We start from the raw sequence: 16,294 nt of genomic DNA, 5'->3' as shown, positions 1-16,294 counted from the left end.
TCTCAGGAACCCTGCCCTCAAATCGATAATGGATTTACACACAGGTTGATTTGCTGTTTAAATCATGCATTTAAAAAAGCTTAAAGGCACAAAAACATGTCAATGAACAATAAGCTAACTTTTATTATATATCAGCCATCTGAAACTGGAAGAAATCCCCCCCAAAAAAAAATATTTTGGCTACCTTGTACATCCATACTCGACCAAACAAAATTCAGCAAGCATAAGAATCTGAATGGAATATATCCTGAGCCTATAAATACACGTAAGAAATGCAGCAAACCCCAAAAGCAGCTGTATGCAATAGAAAATTCTAGTAACAATTCATCTGGGGACTATACCAGGAATCTTGAACAATGAAGAATAGGCTTACAATCTTGCAGTTATGGTAGAGGAAATGCTTACACGATTGAGAACATAGGAAATACAGACTTATGGCAGCAAAATACGATGTACTTATGTGGCATTATCCTATCGTACACACCAGTCATATAATAGCAATATATGCTTGTTTTGCAACTGAAATAGAATGCCACAGTAGCACACATTCACTCTTACACGAGGACCAACTCCAGCAATGTTTTTCCGTGTTTCAACACCAGTTTTCCTTCATTGATCAAACGAATGCACTCTTTAATGTTATATGGCAACTGAAGAATGTACAAGAATCAAACCAAATTCTCCTATATCTTCCCATACAATAGCCCATTTGTATCTATTACACTCTGAAACACTGGCTAATCAACAGCAATACTAATACAGTGGCCTCCTGAACCCAAAACATGAAGGTCACATTATTCGAAGCCTCTTCGTGCCACCACAAATCTATATTTACAGTATATATTTAAGTCTCATATTATTCGATTCACTAGATTGCAGTTGAAAAGCAGCCGATTGGAGCTTACAAGGAAAACAGCTACACATCTTGAAAAGGTTTATCCAAGAGACGTACTCCATCAGTCTGAAACGCATTTAAAACCACGACAGATGCAGAGCCACACAACAAACAGTATTGTGCAAACAACGAAATCCAAAAGGAGAACAACCCTGACATTGCGCCACCACATTCTCTGTGCAATCTGCTGACCTTTAGTTCGCATACTAGCAGTCCTCTGCAAAGAAAGGGCTGCAGCACCTCCAGTATTTCCATCTACCGTAACCTCGAGCTTCTGACCGTTATCCAATGCCTTGCCACTGCTCTCCATGATGATCTCTCTTACCTGAGTCACTTGATCTCTCACCTTCTTCTTTTCGTGTTTGTTTGTCTTCAAAATTAAAGGCGGTATAGAGCAGAGAGATTTTTTATCCTTTTTAGGTTTGGAATCAGGTTGGGGTTTCCCATACAGTGGTGCCGAAGCAGTGGGGGAGCAAACCTCGGTCTCGGTCTCATCCTCTTCCCGGCGGGCACTTGCTGCTTCTTCCTCCTCCATCCTGCGCTTTTCGGTTTGGGGGATCCCAACGAATGGGGCAGCCAAACGTCTAAATGTAGAGGCAAAATCATCACCCAGGCCACAACCCTGCAGGATTTCGTCCTTACTGTTTAACAAACCCTTGGCCCTGAGCAGTCTCTTGAACTCATCCCTCACCTGCTCTAAGAAAGAAAAAACTTTCACTTTCGGAAGGGCCTCGTCAACTGTTGCATAATATACAAACTCAGAATCCATGAGAAAACTGTATCTTCTGTTTTTAATAGTCTGCGTGAATCTGCTGTGGAATGCAGGGGGTCTACCTGAGCACTCAACGGCTATTGCCAGTTGCTCCGCGTCCCCTAAATCAATGTATTCGGCAACAATTACTGGGCCTCTCTTAACACAAGCATAATACACCAGTTTTCGCAGAGACTCCATCATTTATTCTGGTTATTATGACCAATCAACCTCTTTCTGAGACCCGAAAAATGATCTTAAGGATAAGGCTAAAAACATATAGGAAAGCATACAGACCTGGAGAATCGAACTCGACCTCCAAACCAATCTAGGGTTATGTTTCTGTGGAAAATTCAAATGGCCCACTTGCAGAATTGAACGCGAGACCGATCGGAAACCATCTTGGACGGGTCACGTATTTACGAATTTCTACGTTGTTTGGACAGTGTTGAGCGAAATCCATCTGCGGACCAGGAAACCAGATGATGTTTTCCGTGTCATTTCGCCAAGGTCAGAGAGGGAAACAAATTCTGACAGCGAACAACCCGACTGCTTCACTGACACCCTCCGCCCGTTTCGTGGAAAGATATGGCAATGACAGAACCCTTTTTTCCCTAGGGCTTCAATCGAATCTGCCTACACACCTGACTTTCAATTTTCGGACGGATTTGTCCGTCGGCGACTTGTCCAGAGCAGAGTAGGCGGCTTGCGTCTTTTGACGAAGGACGCGAAATTGCTGGGGTTGGGGCCTCTTTCCTGACCCTCCCTCCCATGGGACCCGCTGGACGACATTCGAAAACGCGTTGCGTCGCTGTCTTAGAAAAGAAAAGGCGGAATGAATCCAGGTGCGGAATGTCCACATGGTCTATGACGTGGCGATACACCCCACCCCGCCGGCGATGATGCAAAGTGAAAATGTAACCCGTAAGACTGGGTTTCAGATATCGCGCTTACTTTCGTAGCCAGAGAGAGAAGTTGCCATGTTGCATTTATGTCCAAGAATTGTATAGTCACGGAATATTGTTTTACAGTTAGTTTATTTTGGTGATATTTCAAGGTGGTAATGATGTTATACAAAGGTGGTAATTGATGCTTGTTCACTTATATGATGTTACATAGAGGTGGTGATTGATACTTATTCATGGTTGTTTTTAAGTTTACTTTGATATTTAGAAACTATTTTGATGTTTGTTGTTTTTAGGAGATGGTTCAAAATATTTTTTGAAAGATAAATAAAAATATTTAATTGATATATATAATGTTCATAGAGGTGGTGATTGATGTTTATTTATTTTTGTTTCTTAGTCCCTTTGATATTTATAAATTATTTTGATGTGTTAGATAACGGTTTTTTCTGAGATATTTTAATGTGTGTTGTTTTTAGCAGAAAATTAATAAAAACATGTAAGTGACATTTACAATGTTTACAGGGACTTTTACTCTAAAGATTTATCACCATTCTAAAATCTAAAAATGGATTCATGAAACTTTTTAAATATATTAATAGTTGTCTAATTTTAAAATTCCACTATTCTAAATTATGAGAATGGATTGAAACTTTTTAGATATATCAACGGTTGTTATCTCAGGTAAGAATTCTAATCTCACGTTGAAATGAACCACCATATTGACTAGAAATATTATATATTTTAAATTTTATTTTTCATAAATTAAGATCCACTAGTATTTTGTCTCTAGACATCTTATCATGAAATATGTGAGGTTTCCATTTACGCCACTCATACTTTAAAGACATTATACATTTCAAAATTGTTTTTCAAAAGGTGTGACACGAGCGAGAGGGGTTATTCTATGCTCCAATGAACAAATAGAGACTCGATACACTTAGGGATTAGGAATTGCATCCAATAACCAAGTTGAATACATTGCGCTTTCGTATGGATTGGAAATCGCATTGGCAAAGAAAATAACAACGTTTGGAGACCCGATGATTGTAATATGCCAAATATGGAAAGCAAGAGGATCACAAAGCATAGCTTCTCCCCCATCCTGCAAAGGATTATTTTGCAAATTATGCAATTCAAGCAAATTGAATTCTTCCATGTGTATCAACTTCTGAACACAATGGAAAATTCAATGGCCAATAAGGGAGTTACATTGGAGCAAGGGAAATTAGAATTAGATCATGGGAGATTTCTTAATTCACCCATTCCATGATCAACAAAATCAAGTGTTATGGTATTTATAAAAAGTATAATGACCTCCACAACCAAATATTTGAATCAGTTTTCATGGTGGATCCCATCGGCATGCCTCTCTTAACAACCACATGGTTATACTTTGATCACCATCGCATAATCGTAAGGAATGGGAGCCCTCATTAATTTTTCGACCATGAATCATTTATGGAATGAACCCTTGTCTAAATCGTATTAACATCCGACGTCTTGTTGTAGTGAAGTGGGAGAACAAGTGGCACAGGGTTTTAACGCAGAAGGTTGGGAACTATTAATACAAGCCAGAAGAGCCTTGATCTTGATTATGCATTCACTCCTTTGCAAATCAATGTTAGTATTTATATCCCTTTGTATCAAATGACTGACATCCCTCTGAGTTTATCATGATCCAAGCATGGATTTTAATGAGAAATCTAATGGCAGCTAGATTAGGTGATTTCTCTTTCTTTGGTAACTACTTGTGATATATTTTTACTTAACTTGATTAGTTTCTTCTTTTAATTGATTATATTTAGTATCCATTTCATCAAACAGCTACTAAACCATAAAGGACAGTGGAACAAGAGCACACAAGATATAGGCAATCAGCCAGGGCTAAAACCTCTCTAACTGAGAGGAAAGCCCACAAGAATTATTCTCTTCTTATAGACTTCAATTGATGAATTCAAACACCTATGACCCTTGACCAAGACCCTCTAAGACCAATTCAAATCTATCTTGCTTTCCAGCAACTTCTGCAATTTTGATCCCAACAAATTCTTCTATAACTTCGACCTATCCAGCAAATTCTTTTGCAACTTCAACATGCCCAGAAAATCCTTTTGCAACTTCGATCTTCCCAACAATTCCTTCTGCAACTTCGGTCTACCCAACAAATCCTTCTACAACTTTGATCTTCCCAGCAAATCCTTCTGCAACTTCGATCTGCCCAACAAATCCTTCTGCAACTTCGATCTACCCAACAAATCCTTCTGCAACTTCAATCTGCCCAGCAAATCCTTCTCTGATTTCAACCTACCAACAACTTTTTAGCATTTTGGACTTTCCCAAATACTTTCCAACACTTCGACTTGCCCAACAACTTCCGAGCACTTCGATTTGCCCAACAACTTTCAAGTACTTCAATTTTCCCAACAACTATAGAAACCCTAACATGAGAAAGAGAGGGGCCCAAAATTTCGATCTTGATTTTCTTCTTCTTCTTCATCATTTTCTAGCTTCTTTCTCGAGGAGATTGAACTTGCTTGAGTGAGTATCCAAATGAGGTTGAGTTCCTTCTTATTTATATGCTTGTGAGGGGTATGAATTGTTATCTTTAGGCCGACTTGATCTTTGCACCATGACGAGGTCTTGGAGGGTCTTTTGACTCTATTTTGACTCAAATAAATTCTTTTTACAATATGTAACATGCCCAAAATGGGTCTTTCATGCATGACAATGACTTTCTTAACTTGTAGACTCAATGACAAGCCCTATAAGTTCTCAATGGGAACTTGACCTAAAAATGAATTTCCCTTGAGCATGAAACCCATACCTCAATAATAACAACAATAAAATTATTATTCTTTTTTCATTAAATACATACTACATATGTCATTATAAAGACCGAACCTAGTTACATATTTCAACACTCCCTCTTAACTAGGGAGGTATTCATAATCCATACAAGGTACTTGGACATTCTCAATCTGAAGAATTTTCATAAGAAGAGTCAGATTGGTAAGCCATCTATTTGCATCATACCAACTAGCATTGTCATATAGCAAGGCCTTGACTAACAACTCTATCTCTCCACAAGATCAAAGCACAATGTTGGTGAGACCAATGACTGGCAGACACCATCATCATTGTCTCTCAAGGCACATACTCTACCTAGGTGTTCACAGAGTATCTCCTTCCTGGACAATTCTTATCTTGGATTCTCAGTCCTCAAAGAATATCGGCCCTCTTTGACTACTCTTATCTTGGATGCCATACCATCCTTGGACATTCTCAATCTGAATAATTCTCATAAGAAGAGTCAGATTGGTAAGCCATCTATTTGCATCATACCAACTAGCATTGTCACTTAGCAAGGCCTTGACTAACATCTCTATCTCTCCACAAGATCAAAGCACCATATTGGCGAGACCAATGACTGACATACACCATCATCATTGTCTCTCAAGGCACATACCCTACCTGGGTGTTCACAGAGTATCTCCTTCCAGGACCATTCTTATCTTGGATTCCCAGTCCTCAAAGAATATCGGTCCTCTTTGACTACTCTTATCTTGGATGCTATATCACATCCTTCAAGAGTATCGGTTGTTAGATGCTTACCCAATCCTTCATTCTTTCTTCACAATATGAAGACAATAATGATGTATCTATCTCTCCCTCTTAACCAGGGAAGATATACCCATTCCTATAAAAGGAATGTACCCAAGCTCCCTCTTGTCTAGGGACTTGTCCAAGCTCCCTCTTATCCAGGGACTTGTTTCCAACAATTTTCTACTCTTGGTGGGTATCATGGGACTATCAGTTCGTTGTGGGGATCCTTCTTTTGATGTCATGAAGTCCATCCTTTTATTATGGAGCCTTCATTATTCGTACAACATCATTCATTCATCACTTTTCTTCATGAATCAAATCAGTCATGCCATCCTTATCTTCATCAGAAAGTGATCTTTTAGTCCACATCTGGTTTTTCTTCATACTACTACCTCTTCCAAGTCATGTTCCTTTAGGATATGTAGAAATTATTGTGTGATTCAAAACTGCTAATGAAATTTACTAAATCATAAGGCTTGAAGCTACTCCACTGATCTGCAGAAGTTAATTCACCATCTAGAATACAAATCATAGACATGCAAAAGGAAACATCACGCATGCACAAATATTTATCTAGGGGAAAGCAACTGCTCAAAACCCCTTCCTATTTGTATTGCATTAATCAGAGAATAGAGATGAATATATATGCTTGCTCAAGCTTGAGCACACCCTGCAAGTGTATATTTTATCACTTTGCCTTACTAACTAACTATCGACAACACTTATCTAGTTTTCAATCCCTCCAAGCTCTTATTTCCTTACATTGTTCCTCCAGGAAACTGGCCCCTATTATTTAGGAATTTCCCAATATTGAATTGTGCAATTCCTCTAGGTCCTTCCTCTGACTGCATGCACCACCTATACACATGGGAATATGCTACAACTGATAGTGCATTGCCTTGGAATCTCCATCTCAATTGGGTAACTCGAATTCTCTACATGCAACAATTATTTTGGGTTGATTGATCACTGAGTGTGGTTAAAGTTCCACTTCCACAACTTGACCTCCACTAGTTGTTATGACAGTTAGAACTAGTTTAACTGATAATAACTCAAATTAACTGAAACAGATTGCAATAAATTAGAAATCAAACATATTGAACTGAACTCAAGCTTCCCCAACTTGAATTAACTGAGTTAACTGAGTGGCGAGTGCCATGTCACCTCAGTTAACTACCTCCAAGATTTCTGTTGAAATAGAAATTCAAATTTTCTCTAGTTTCAAATTTAAACTGAGACTTTCTTACTACATTTTCAACACTCCCGCTCAACAAGAAAGGGATTATCAACCTCCCCTATCCTACACCTGTGGAACTTGAACTTCCCTCTTGACAAGGCCTTTGTCAACATATCAACATCTTAATCCTCTGTTGAAATGTACTACAACAACATAATTTGCCTTTGCACACAATCTCATAAATGGTGATACCAAATATCAATATGCTTGGATCGATCGTGAAAAACAAGATTTTTTGAGAGTTTGATGCAACTCTGATTATCACAATAAATCACAATTGGATCCATCATCTGACCAAACAAGCCAACACATATCTTTCTCATCCAGATCGCCTCACATGTTGCTTGACTAGCAACCATGTACTTTGCTTCTACTAAGATGAGTGCCACAGATCTTTTCTTCTTGTTGTACTAAGAAATTGTTGCGAACCCAACACTGGAAATTCCACCTGATGTACTCTTCTGGTCTGATGGAATTCCTGCCCAATCTGTATCTGTGAAGCCACACAACTTCACTCCCTTTGTCTATATATACCATATTCCAAACTTAGTAGTGCCTCTGAGGTACCGTAGAACATGCTTCTTTTCCCTCCAAAATAGTTTGGTTGGCCTAACCATAGCTTGGCTCAGTTGGTTGATTGCAAAGCACATATTTAGTCATGTGTTCACAAGATACATGAGTGAACCCACCAACTATCAATAAACAGTCGCATCCACTTCCTCACCTGAATTGGCATCCTATTTCCTCCAATTGGTCGCTAGAGGAGTCTCCATGGGTTTGCATATGTCCATGTGGAACCTCTGAAGTATCTCGTTGGCATACTTTCCCTGAGAGACAAACAATTCCCCATCACCTTTCCATACTTCTAATCCAAGGAAGTAGTGCATGAGGCCCATGTACTTCATCTCAAACTCTCTTACAAGGTCCTCCTTGCAAGATCTGATCAATTTCTCATCACCAGTCAAAATCATGTCATCAACGCATAAAAAAATAATCAACAATCTACCTTCTACCAAAATATTATAGAGGTTTGCATTTGCTTCACTTTTGGTGAAGCCGAAACCGGTGAGATAACTATCAATCTTAGTTTACCAAGCACGGGGGGCTTGCTTTAGGCCATACAATTCTCGCTTGAGTCTGCACACATGAGACTCCCAATCAAAAGTCTTGAAGCCTTTTGGTTGCTCAATTTACACCTCCTCCTCAATAACTCCATTGAGGAATGTTGTTTTCACATCCATCTGGTGGATCTTCCACCCCATCTGTGTATCCAGAGCAAGGATTGGTCTCGTGGATGAGTATCTTGCTACAAGAGAAAAGGTATCTTCATAGTCAATCCCATCAACCTGAGAGTACCCCTTGGCCACAAATTTGGCCTTGTAATTTTCTATGCTTCCATATATTGCATGCTTCACCTTGAATATCCATCTCGAACCCACAACTGATTTATCTGTTGGTCTTGGGACCACTTCCCATACACTATTCTTTACAATGTATTCGTACTCCTCCACCATTGCATCAACCCATATTGGTTTCTTTAATGCTTCCTTGAAAGATGATGGCTCATTCTCTACTAGCTCAAACATTAGATCCATGTAGCCAGTGTACCGATCTAGTGACCTTCTTTGCCTGTGCTGATTTGAAGGAGCACCCACATCCTCCCTCGCATCTTGCATAAGTCTCTTAGCTTATCTGTTCCTTTTCCTGCCTTTTTTGGATGGTTTGCTTGAGTGGTTGTTTCCACTCTCTACTCCTCAACTTGTGGTTGCTCCACAACATCTCAAGGCTCCTCCTTTGGAGCTAAAATCTCCACCTCTGGTGGGATCTGAAGCTCCCTCTCAAGAGAGCACTGCATGGATTTGTCTTCATCAAATTTTACATCCCTTCGCACAATTGTCATTATGAGGGATGGTGGGTACACAAAACAGTTGTGGGGACTTTCTGTGTAACCCACAAATACCCCCAACTCAGTTATCGACTCTAGCTTCTTCCTTGATTCTTTGGAGACATGGTAGTAAAAATAGGCTCCAAAAATCCTTAAGTGTGATACATCTAGCTTCCTCCCCGAGAAAGCCTCCTTTGGTGTAATCATGCAAAGAATTCGTTGACAACTCATGTTCTGCAAATAAACTTTTGTGTTGCATGCTTCAACCCACAAGTGCAAAGGTAGGCTTTGGTCATGCAACATCTCCCTCGCTACTCCTACAATGTTATGGTTCTTCCTCTCAGTCACCCCATTCTATTTTGGGTTGTGGGGTGCTATCAACTCTCGTCGAATGCCTTATTTTTCATAGAAATTTTTAAACTCATTCGATACGTACTCACCTCCATTATCGCTCCTGAGAGCCTTCACCTTCTTGCCCGTTTCTTTCTCGACGAGTGCTTTGAATTCTACGAACTTGGAGAAAGTATCATCCTTCTTCGACATGACGAAGATCCATCACTTTTATGAGAATTCATCAATAAAAATGACAAAATATTTGTGCATGGATGTGGAGGTTGTCGAGAAAGGTGCACAAACATCAGAGTGGATCCTTTTAAGGACTGCATGTGCTTTGTTGTCCCGATCATGGAAAGTGGCTTTTGTATACTTCCCCAAGGTACACCCTTTGCATGTCTCCTGCTGCTCTAGTGATCCTTTGAGAAGGCTTGTCGCTATCTACTACATGATCTTTAAAGCGTCATGATGCAAATGGCCAAGTCTTTATGCCAAACTTCACTGATATCACGACTCTACACCTTCTCTGCCTTTGTGCTCAATGCAGCACAATCCTCCACATCTAGCTTGTAGAGGTTCTTCACCCGAACCCCAATATGCTTCACTTGTCCCATGGATATGTGTCTCAGGAAATCCTTTCCTTTGTTGAAGATCACATCATAACCACAGCCTTCCAAAACTGCAACAAAGACAAGATTTTTCTTTAGACCCAGAGCAAACATCACATCCTCGAGTCTAAGAGGGGAGCCCAACTCCCTCTGAAAAGTATCTGTACCAATCTCAGTCACGTTGTATCTTCCATCATCTCCCATCTCGATAATCATCTGGAGATCCTTCTCCTCCAAATCATTGAAAAAAAACTATATTCCCCGTCATATAGAACGAGGCACTGTTGTCCAGGTACCACACGCTCCTCATCACTATGTTGGTCATGCATGCAATGAGAGTAAAGTCAAGCTCGAACTGTGAATCCAAAGCTTCACTTGCTACTCCTCCTAAGGTATTCTTGCTTTTCTTCTTGTGTGGACACTTCATGGCATAGTGGTTGAATTCATGACAGTGAAAGCACTTGATTCTAGAGAAGTCTTTCTTCTTGCCCTCTTGACTAGATTCTGCTTTGGATTGGGATTTTTTCCCTTTCCCTTTATTTTTTATTCTAGCCAAGGCACAATTCTCTTCATCCTCACCCTTTGATGAACTCTCGTCTCTGGTATTCTGCCTTATTTCCTCTTGTACCAAATTGCACCATAGGTGTTCCCAATTTGGTAGTTTCTCCCTCCCATTAACTGAATCTTGGTATCTGTGCCAGCTCTTGGGAAGTCCTAGAAGGTATAAGATAACCAAATCATCATCTGCTACGATAACACCAACTTGACCAAGCTCATCATTACATTGTGTGAACCTTCTTAGGTTTTGTGGAATGGTCTTGCTCTTTCGTATCTTGATATTTAGAAGTTTGTCCTTGAGCATCAACTTTCTGTGATCACTACTATTCCGGAACAGATATGTTAATGTCTACCACATTGCATATAAAGTCTCTTTCCCTTGGAGATTTGAGACAATATGATCTTGTACTCCCTCCAATATTATAACACCCCCTCCTCTCAGGTCTACCCAAGCAACCGACCAGCTGGGGTAAACATGCGACGAGAGAGGTCACAATAAGGGATTCAACCTCCTTGGTGGCCTTAAGGAAATGGAATTGAAGAAACACCTTAAACAAGCCCATTCATATCAACAACAACACCCTCAGAAGACATGTCATCCACTCAGACATCCTGTCCCTGATTCCCACTGATGATATAAGGCTTTTAACACCTGGCCGCTCTCATATAAATAAGACAGCGTCCAGAAGCCAAATTCGCTCTCACAGGCTTATGTGCCAACGTCCCTAGACTATTTTCAGCAGACTTGTGCCAGCGTCCCTGAGATTTGAGCCACTTTTCTATCCCAGAACCCCGGCCTCTGCCCAGAACTTGTTACAACCTTTAGAATCCATCAAAGACACAATGATAAGATAAACAAATCAAAATTCAACCTCAGGATTAGGCCTGAGCATCCCCAACTGGGACTGACATTCTGTCAAACACTTGGCATCAATGCAACCTACAGGTCTAGGATACAAGATAGAGCATGACCGAAAGCACTTATGAAACATAACCAGAAGGATCACCACCTTCTCCATTGTGCTATTATATCATCAATTAGGTCTTGCATCCAGCCATTTAACAATTACAAGTAAATACATGAAATAACCATGACATGAACCAGTCATATAACCAATCTTATAACCAGGATAAAACCATACAAATATCAGAGATATGATAGCCATTAAATCCTCATATAAACAAGTGCAAAAGTAAGAGAACTTAGATTTTATTAATCATAGGGAAATCCGACCAAGTTCGGGACTTCCACGTACCACCTGACCACAGACATGGTTGAACCAAATCTCTCTTTCAGCCAGTCACCCTCGTGCCATATTCCAAGCATGAATGTGGGATCTCATAGAACAACCAATCCAGGAACAATAAAGGGAATCCAGAGATTAAACCACCTCCACCCTCATCAAACCGTGATTACACCAAACCCGGTGCTCCGATCACAACCGAACCGAACTTGGAATGCCACCTAAAATCCATCAATATCCTTGAGGAATTTTTCGTCTCCTTGTCTCTCAAGCTTTACTGCAATCCAAACTTGGATCCCAAGGCCCTAAACCAAGACCAGTCTCTCAGGCTTTACCGCAATCCAAACCCACATCATTAAGCCCTAAAATGAGACTTCTCCCTTAGGCTTTACCTTGTATCCTGCCAAAACAGGTTAAGTGATTCCTATGCCTTTGGGAATGAAACTTGAGACCACCTCTGCCCCGGATTCCGAAATCTATCCGACGAACCAAAGCTCAAAACCAAGATAAACATCCTAACATACCATGGCATCTGGAAAAAGGCAAGGCTAGGATGAAAACCACTGTCATAAACCGGCAAAACCATGCCACCGACAGAAAGATAACCATACACCAACATGCAAAGCCATGCATGTCCAAAAAAGCTAGGAAATCACACATGCAAAAGGTTACTTGCAAGTATTCATGCTGAAGTTGCTTGATCCTACTTTCCTTTCCTTGATCCTTGCTTTCCTTCCTTTCTCTTTTCTTGCTTTTCCTTCCTTGATCCAAAAGTAGAGTGCTCCAAGAAATCTCTAAGTGACCAAGAGTGAGAGAGAGCGAGAGAATAATGAGAGAGATCCAAACTTGAATTGACAAAAGGTTACCAACTGATCCTCAAAATCCTTTTTATGAATTAGGCCTCTATTTTCTTTATTTTCCATTATTTTCCTTCAATTTTCTCCTCACATGCAACTTGTGACCTTTCACCTTACTTTTCTCCTAATTTCCTTTATTTTCATAAATAATTGTGCAAAAATGCCTTTGCCTTAGCCTTTGCTAATTTTCCTTATCTAAAACACACATTCAGTGATGCCCACTAGGATATCTTTGCCCAACATTCAACTTGGAATAAGTGTTCCTCAATCGTGGTCTTATTTTGCCTTTATTAACTTTTATTACATGAACTTTTCACCAGGGTTGTTACAAAACCCTCCCCCTTGGGGAACACTGTGCTCGGTGTTAGACCACACCAAAACCTCAACAAAATCACTGAAAAGAAAACATACTGCCCGTGGAGATTTATAACTTAGCTCGTTGCAGTATTTACAATGAAAGACCTACTCAAAGAAAAACATCACGAAAACATGGCAATATAACAACTATAATAACATGACACTGATACCTCTTATTGGAGCTTTATAACTTAGCTCATGGCGATATTTACATCCATATACATACACGTACATATACCAAAACAACAACAAAACATATGCCAATCATGTACCAACATCAAACCAAAATTGCTTTGCCTCAACCGACAAACAATGAAGGATACATGGCTCGCATATGATCCGCCATTTCCCATGTAGCTTCTTTAGGCCCAAAGTGCTTCCACTACACTTTAACTTTCTCTATGGCTTTGTTCCTGAGCATGAGATGCTTCCACTGCAATATGCATTGAGGCTCTGGTTATAACTCTCCTTCTTGTTCCACCTGTAATATAGACCAATCAATAACATGATCAACATCCTTTATATACTTCTTAAGCAATGAAATATGGAAAACATGATGGACTTTCACTGTTGGAGGCAATGCAAGTCGATATGCCATTGATCCAATCCTCTCAAGGATCTCGAAAGGTCTACAATACCATGATGCCAACTTGGCACATGATCCAATCCTCAAAGATCTTTTTTTGGGCTTGATACGCAAATATACATGTTCCCCAACCTAAAACTCCTTGAATACCCTGTGTTGGTCTGCATAACTCTTTTGTCTATCCTGTGCTACCTTTACATTCTTATTTATAACCTGCATTTCCTACTCCATATCTACCAACATATTTGGTCCAATAAGTACCTTGTTCACTGGATCACTCTAGTTGATGGGAGTGTTACAACTCTGCCCATACAATGCCTTGAAAGGACTCATCCTCAATCACTCCTGATAACCATTATTGTATTTGAACTCAGCCAATGGAAGATACTCCTCCCATTTCCTTTGCTGGTGCATCATGTACATTCTCAACATATCCTCCAAGATATTGTTGACCCTCTTTGTCTGTCCATCTGTCTACAAATGATAAGTTGCACTGAAGGCCAAATATGTACCCAAGCATGCAAATAACTCCTTCCAAAACTTGGAAATGAAATTTTCATCCCTATCTGACACAATATTATTTGGATCGCCATGTAGTCTCACTATCTCTGTGATGAACACTTGTGCTACCTCATTGGCTGAATATGTAGCCTTCACTAGAATGAAGTGAGCTACCTTGCTCAACTTGTCGACCATGACCATAATAGAATCATGTTGCCTCACTATCCTCGGAAGACCTATAATTAAATCCATGGAAATGACCTCCCATTTCCATTCCATAATCTCTATAGGTTGTAGTAAACCACCTGGATGCTTACATTCTGCCTTTACCTGCTGACAATCTAAACATCTAGCCACGAACTCTACCACTTCCTTTTTCAAATTCAGCCAATAGTAGAAATTCTCCAATGTCGTTAATGTCTTTTGATATCCTAGATGACCCAAGTATGGCTTGGCATGAAACTCCATCAAGATAAGCTTCTTGAGATCACTGCAGTTTGGCACATAAATCCCATCTCTAAACCTCACCAAACCATCTACCGTGAGACGATAGTTTGCATCCCGATCACCTATGCTTGTACCTACATATGTACATGTATATGCACCTGTACTTGTACCTCCACATGTACCTATACATGTACTTATGCTCTATTGTAGCTTGTGCATGATCTCCATGTATTTGTCATCCTATTGTCCTGCCTACAAGATCCTATCTTGTAACTCTATCCCATAAGAACTCATCACTGCTATATGATTTACCTGTACCTTCCCGCTAAGAGCATCTGCAACTTGGTTCTCCTTCCCTTTGATGTATCTGATCTCGAAGTCGAACTCACTAAGGGTAGCCAACCATCTAGCTTGCCTGGCATTTAGATTCGGCTGGTTAAACAAATACCTCAACCCACTGTGGTCGCTCATCAATGTAAACCTCTTGCCAAGAAGGTAGTGTCTCCACATCTTCAATGTATGTATAATTTTCACTAGCTCAAGATCATGCGTTGGATAGTTCTTCCGTGCTCATTCAGTTTTCGTGACTCATAGCACACTACCTGTCCTTCTTGCATGAGAACTCCACCAAGTCCTCTCTTACAAGCATATGTACACACTTAACTCCTTGCCTAGATCCACAATCCTTAGCACTGGTGCATGTGTCAACAATTGCTTAAGCTGCTCAAAACTACCCTCACATTCTTCTGTCCATTTGAACTTCTTACCTTTCCGCTACAATGATGTGATAGGATATGCAATGCGTGAGAAGTTCCTGATGAACCTCTTGTAGTAACCTGCCAATCCCATAAATGATCTCACCTCATCCACGTTCTTAGGAGCTACCCACTCCATGATAACCCTGATCTTTTTTGTATCCACTGCTATGCCATCCTTGGAGACAACATGCCCCAAGTAATGTACCTTAGTCTGAAAGAAGTTGCACTTGTTAATTTTAGCATATAATTGATGCTCTCTTATCAATCTCAACACTACTGTTAAATGCTCGACATGTTATTCCTTATTCTTAGAATATACCAGTATGTCATCAACGAATACAATAACAAACTTGTCTAGATAAGGAAGCAACACATTATTCATCAAACACATAAATCTAGATGGAGCATTAGTCAAACCGAATGGAACAACAACAAACTCATAATGCCCATACCTAGTCCTGAACGCAGTCTTAAAGATATCCTCTTCCTTGATCTGTACCTGATGGTATCCCGTTCTCAAGTCAATCTTAGAGAACACTGCTGCTCCCTTCAACTGATCAAACAAATCATCAATCCTCGGAAAGGGTGCCTATTCTTGATTGTTAATTTGTTCAACTACCTGTAGTCAATGCACAATCTAAGAGTACCATCTTTCTTCTTCACGAACAACACTGGTGCACCCCAAGGTGATACACTTGCCCTAATGTACCCCTTGTACAACATTTCCTTCAGCTGCAACTTTAACTCAACCAACTCAGGTGTGCAC

The 16,294-nt window shown here is 40.1% G+C and overlaps 1 protein-coding gene across 1 annotated transcript; it reads right to left on the bottom strand.

The window, feature by feature from the left end:
- Nucleotides 1-349: 349 nt before the first annotated feature.
- On the bottom strand, nt 350-2,387 carry LOC149141438 (phytolongin Phyl1.2-like). Its single transcript, XM_089448134.1, has one exon. The coding sequence runs from the start codon at nt 1,848-1,850 to the stop codon at nt 957-959; it is 894 nt and encodes a 297-aa protein (XP_089304260.1). The 5' UTR covers nt 1,851-2,387; the 3' UTR covers nt 350-956.
- Between the last annotated feature and the right edge of the window lie 13,907 nt (nt 2,388-16,294).

Source organism: Pinus tabuliformis, chromosome X (assembly GCF_031772625.1).
Source record: "Pinus tabuliformis cultivar Carrire ecotype Pingquan chromosome X, CPIR1, whole genome shotgun sequence".
Lineage (NCBI taxonomy): Eukaryota > Viridiplantae > Streptophyta > Pinopsida > Pinales > Pinaceae > Pinus > Pinus tabuliformis.
Note: the sequence above shows the minus strand (reverse complement) of the source record. Positions and strands in the feature narration are given on the sequence as shown.